The sequence below is a fragment of the Colobus angolensis genome, unplaced genomic scaffold (genome assembly GCF_000951035.1).
Source record: "Colobus angolensis palliatus isolate OR3802 unplaced genomic scaffold, Cang.pa_1.0 Scaffold215, whole genome shotgun sequence".
Lineage (NCBI taxonomy): Eukaryota > Metazoa > Chordata > Mammalia > Primates > Cercopithecidae > Colobus > Colobus angolensis.
The window spans coordinates 1625549-1628649 of record NW_012115322.1 but is presented as its reverse complement, the minus strand read 5'-3'; the positions used below and the strand labels follow the sequence as shown (position 1 = coordinate 1628649).

The window sequence follows — 3101 nt, the reverse complement described above, 5'->3', positions numbered from 1 at the left end:
AGACTCTCCCTGTCGCCCAGACTGGAGTGCAGTGGCACGTTCTCTGCTTTCTGCAACCTCTGCCTCCCGGGTTCAAGCAGTTCTCGTGCCTTAGCCTCCCGAGTAGTAGGAATTACAGGCGCCTTCCACCACACCCAGCTAATTTTTGTATTTTTTGTAGAGATGGGGTTTCACCGTATTGGCCAGGCTGGTCTTGAACTCCTGACTTCAGGTGATCTGCCTGCCTTCGCCTCCCAAAGTGCTGGGATTACAGACTTGAACCACCGCATCTGGCCTTGGGTGGGGTAATATTTTTATTACGGAGAAAACTGGTTGAATCAGTTTTTGAAAATTATTCCTAGACTTTGATATTGGATTTTTTTTTTTCTAAGAGTCTGTTTGGTAAATTAATTGCTTTTGTTTGCAGAAATTAATCTCAGAACTCCAGAAGCTATTTATGAGTAAAAATGAGACTTACGTGTTAAAATTATGGCCTTTGTTTGTCAAACTACTTGGAAGGGTAAGTGCCCAGTTAATGAACAGTCCACAATTTTTACATGCTGGCCTCTTTGTTTTCTTACCTTTTCTTTGTACAGTTGATGCTCATTATTTTCTTTGTACAGCTGATGCTCATTATTTCATGCTTACTCACTAAAATTTATTTGTAAATCTGAAATCAGTACTTGCATTGCTTTTGACATCATTTGTAGACACCCAGGGTGGCAAAGAATTGGAGTCACAACGTGCATGTTTCCAGCTGAGGTCAAGCAAGGTTACGCTCTGCCTTTTTGTTTTAGTTCTCATACCTTAAACAGGTGTCCTTTTTATATTCCATGTAATGCCACATTTTTCACTTTTCTGTGCTTTTCCTGGTGGTTTTACTGTTTAAATTTGGGACCCAAAGCCTGGGTCCAGGTGCTGTCTAGTTTGTGTTCCTAAGCAAAGGAAGGCTGTGATACACCCAAAGGTGAAAATAAACTTTGTTCAGGCACGATTTATAGAGCTACTGGCTGTGAATTTGATGTTAGTGATTCAGTAATATAAAATACCTTCTAATAGATAGATGTTGAACAGGTTATATATTGAACAGCTGACAAAAGTGTGTCCATAGACTCAAAGAAACTTAACTCTGTATTTCCCATGGGAGTGATTGCTCAGTATTTGCTAATTTAGTGTTCCAGGCTATTTTATATAATAGAAAACCATAAGTACTATAAATAATGAGAGAGAATCAACTGTATGTTCAATGATTAAGCAGGTTTTAGGTGGTAGGGGGTGTGCTGCTTTTATTGTGTTCTAACCATTTGTAAATGAACAATTCAATGGCATTAAATCTATTCATAATGTTGTAAGCATCACCACTATCTATACCCAAAACTTGTGCATCATCCCCAACAAAAACTGTACCCATTAAGCAGTAAACTCCCTCTGCCCTCCTCCCCCACCCAGACATCACCCTTTGGTAATATCTGTTCTACTTTCTGTCTCTGCAGATTTGCTTATTCTAGGTACCTCATAAAAGTGAAATTATAACATATTTGCTCCTCTGTGTCTGGCTTATTTCACTAAGCATAAGGTTTTTTTATTTTTTTTGAGACAGAGTTTCACTCTTGTCACCCAGGCTGGAGTGCAATGGCGTGATCTCAGCTCACTGCAACCTCTGCCTTGTGGGTTCAAGCAATTCTCCTGCCTCAGCCTCCTGAGTAGCTGGGACTACAGGCATGTGCCACTATGCCCGGCTAATTTTTGTGTTTTTAGTAGAGACAGGAAGGATTTCACCATTTTGGCCAGGATGGTCTTGATCTCCTGACCTCGTGATCTGCCCACCTTGGCCTCCCAAAGTGCTGGGATTACAGGCATGCGCCACTGTGCCTGGCAGCATAAAGTTTTTAAGATTTATCCATGTCATAACATATATTAAAGTTGCATTCTTGGGCTGAGTGATTGTATGTAACACATTTTGTTTATCTGTTGAGAGACATTTAGGTTGTTTCTACCTTTTGGTTATTGTGAATAATGTTGCTGTAAACACCAGTGTACAAATCTGTCGGAGTTCCCGCTTTCAGTTTTTCGGGTATATACTTAAGAGTGGAATTGCTGGGTTATGTAGTAGTTCTATGTTGAACTTTTTGAGAAAGCCCCTAACTCTTTTCTTTTTTTGAGACAAGGTCTGGCTCTGTCTGTCACCCAGGCTGGAGTGCAGTGGTGCAACCTCGCTGACTTCAACCTGTCTCCCAGGCTCAAACCATCCTCCCACCTCAGCCTCCCAGTTACCTGGGACTACCACCCTGCCCAGCTGGAATTTTTTTTTTTTTTTCCGTATTTTTTGTAGAGATGGGATTTTGCCATGCTGCTCAGGCTGGTTTCCAACTCAAGTGATCCACTCGCCTCAGCCTCCAAAATTGCTGGATTACAGGCATGAGCCACTTGGACCAGCCAGCACCAGACTCTTCTGTAGCAGCTGCACCATTTTACATTCCCACCAGTAATGCACTAGGGTTTCACTTTCTTAACATCCTCACCAACACTTTTTATTTTCCTTTTTTTTTTTGATAGCCATTCTAGTGAATGTGAAGTGGGATTGATTTGGTATAGATTTGTATTTCTCTGATTACTAGTGATGTTGAACATCTTTTCACTTGGTTCTTGGCTGTTTAATTGTCTGTGGAGAAATGTCTAAGTCCTTGGCCCATTTTTGAGCAGGTTTGAGTTTTTGTTGAGTTGTAGTTCTTTGTATGTTTTTGATATTCATCACTTATCAGTTATGTGATTTGCAAATATTTGTTTCCATTCTGTAGGTTCTCTTTTGCTTTCTTGGTAATATCCATTGTACAGTTTTTAATTTTGGTATATTTATATTTTTTGTTATTGCTCGTACTTGACATCATATTCATGAAGTTGTTGTCAAATCCAATGTCATTTTTGTTTCCCAATGCATTCTTGTAAGAATTTTCCAGTTTTAGATCTTGAATGTAGATGTTTGAACCATTTTGAGTGAATATTTGGATATGGTGTAAGGTGAGTCCAGGTTCATCCTTTTGCGTGTAGATGTTCAGATTCCTCAGTACCATTTTTTGAAAAGGTTGTTTTTATTAAATCCTTTTGGTACCCATTTTTTTTTT

General features: G+C 39.6%; 1 protein-coding gene across 3 annotated transcripts in view; it reads left to right on the top strand.

Annotated features, from left to right (window-relative positions):
* RIF1 (replication timing regulatory factor 1) overlaps nucleotides 1-3101 on the top strand; it is a 73758-nt gene that overhangs the window by 12819 nt on the left and 57838 nt on the right. For all 3 annotated transcript variants that reach the window (XM_011943057.1, XM_011943054.1, XM_011943055.1), the window contains exon 8: nucleotides 407-499. In XM_011943057.1, the coding sequence (XP_011798447.1) occupies nucleotides 407-499 (93 nt within the window). The remainder of the gene's footprint in view (nucleotides 1-406; nucleotides 500-3101) is intronic.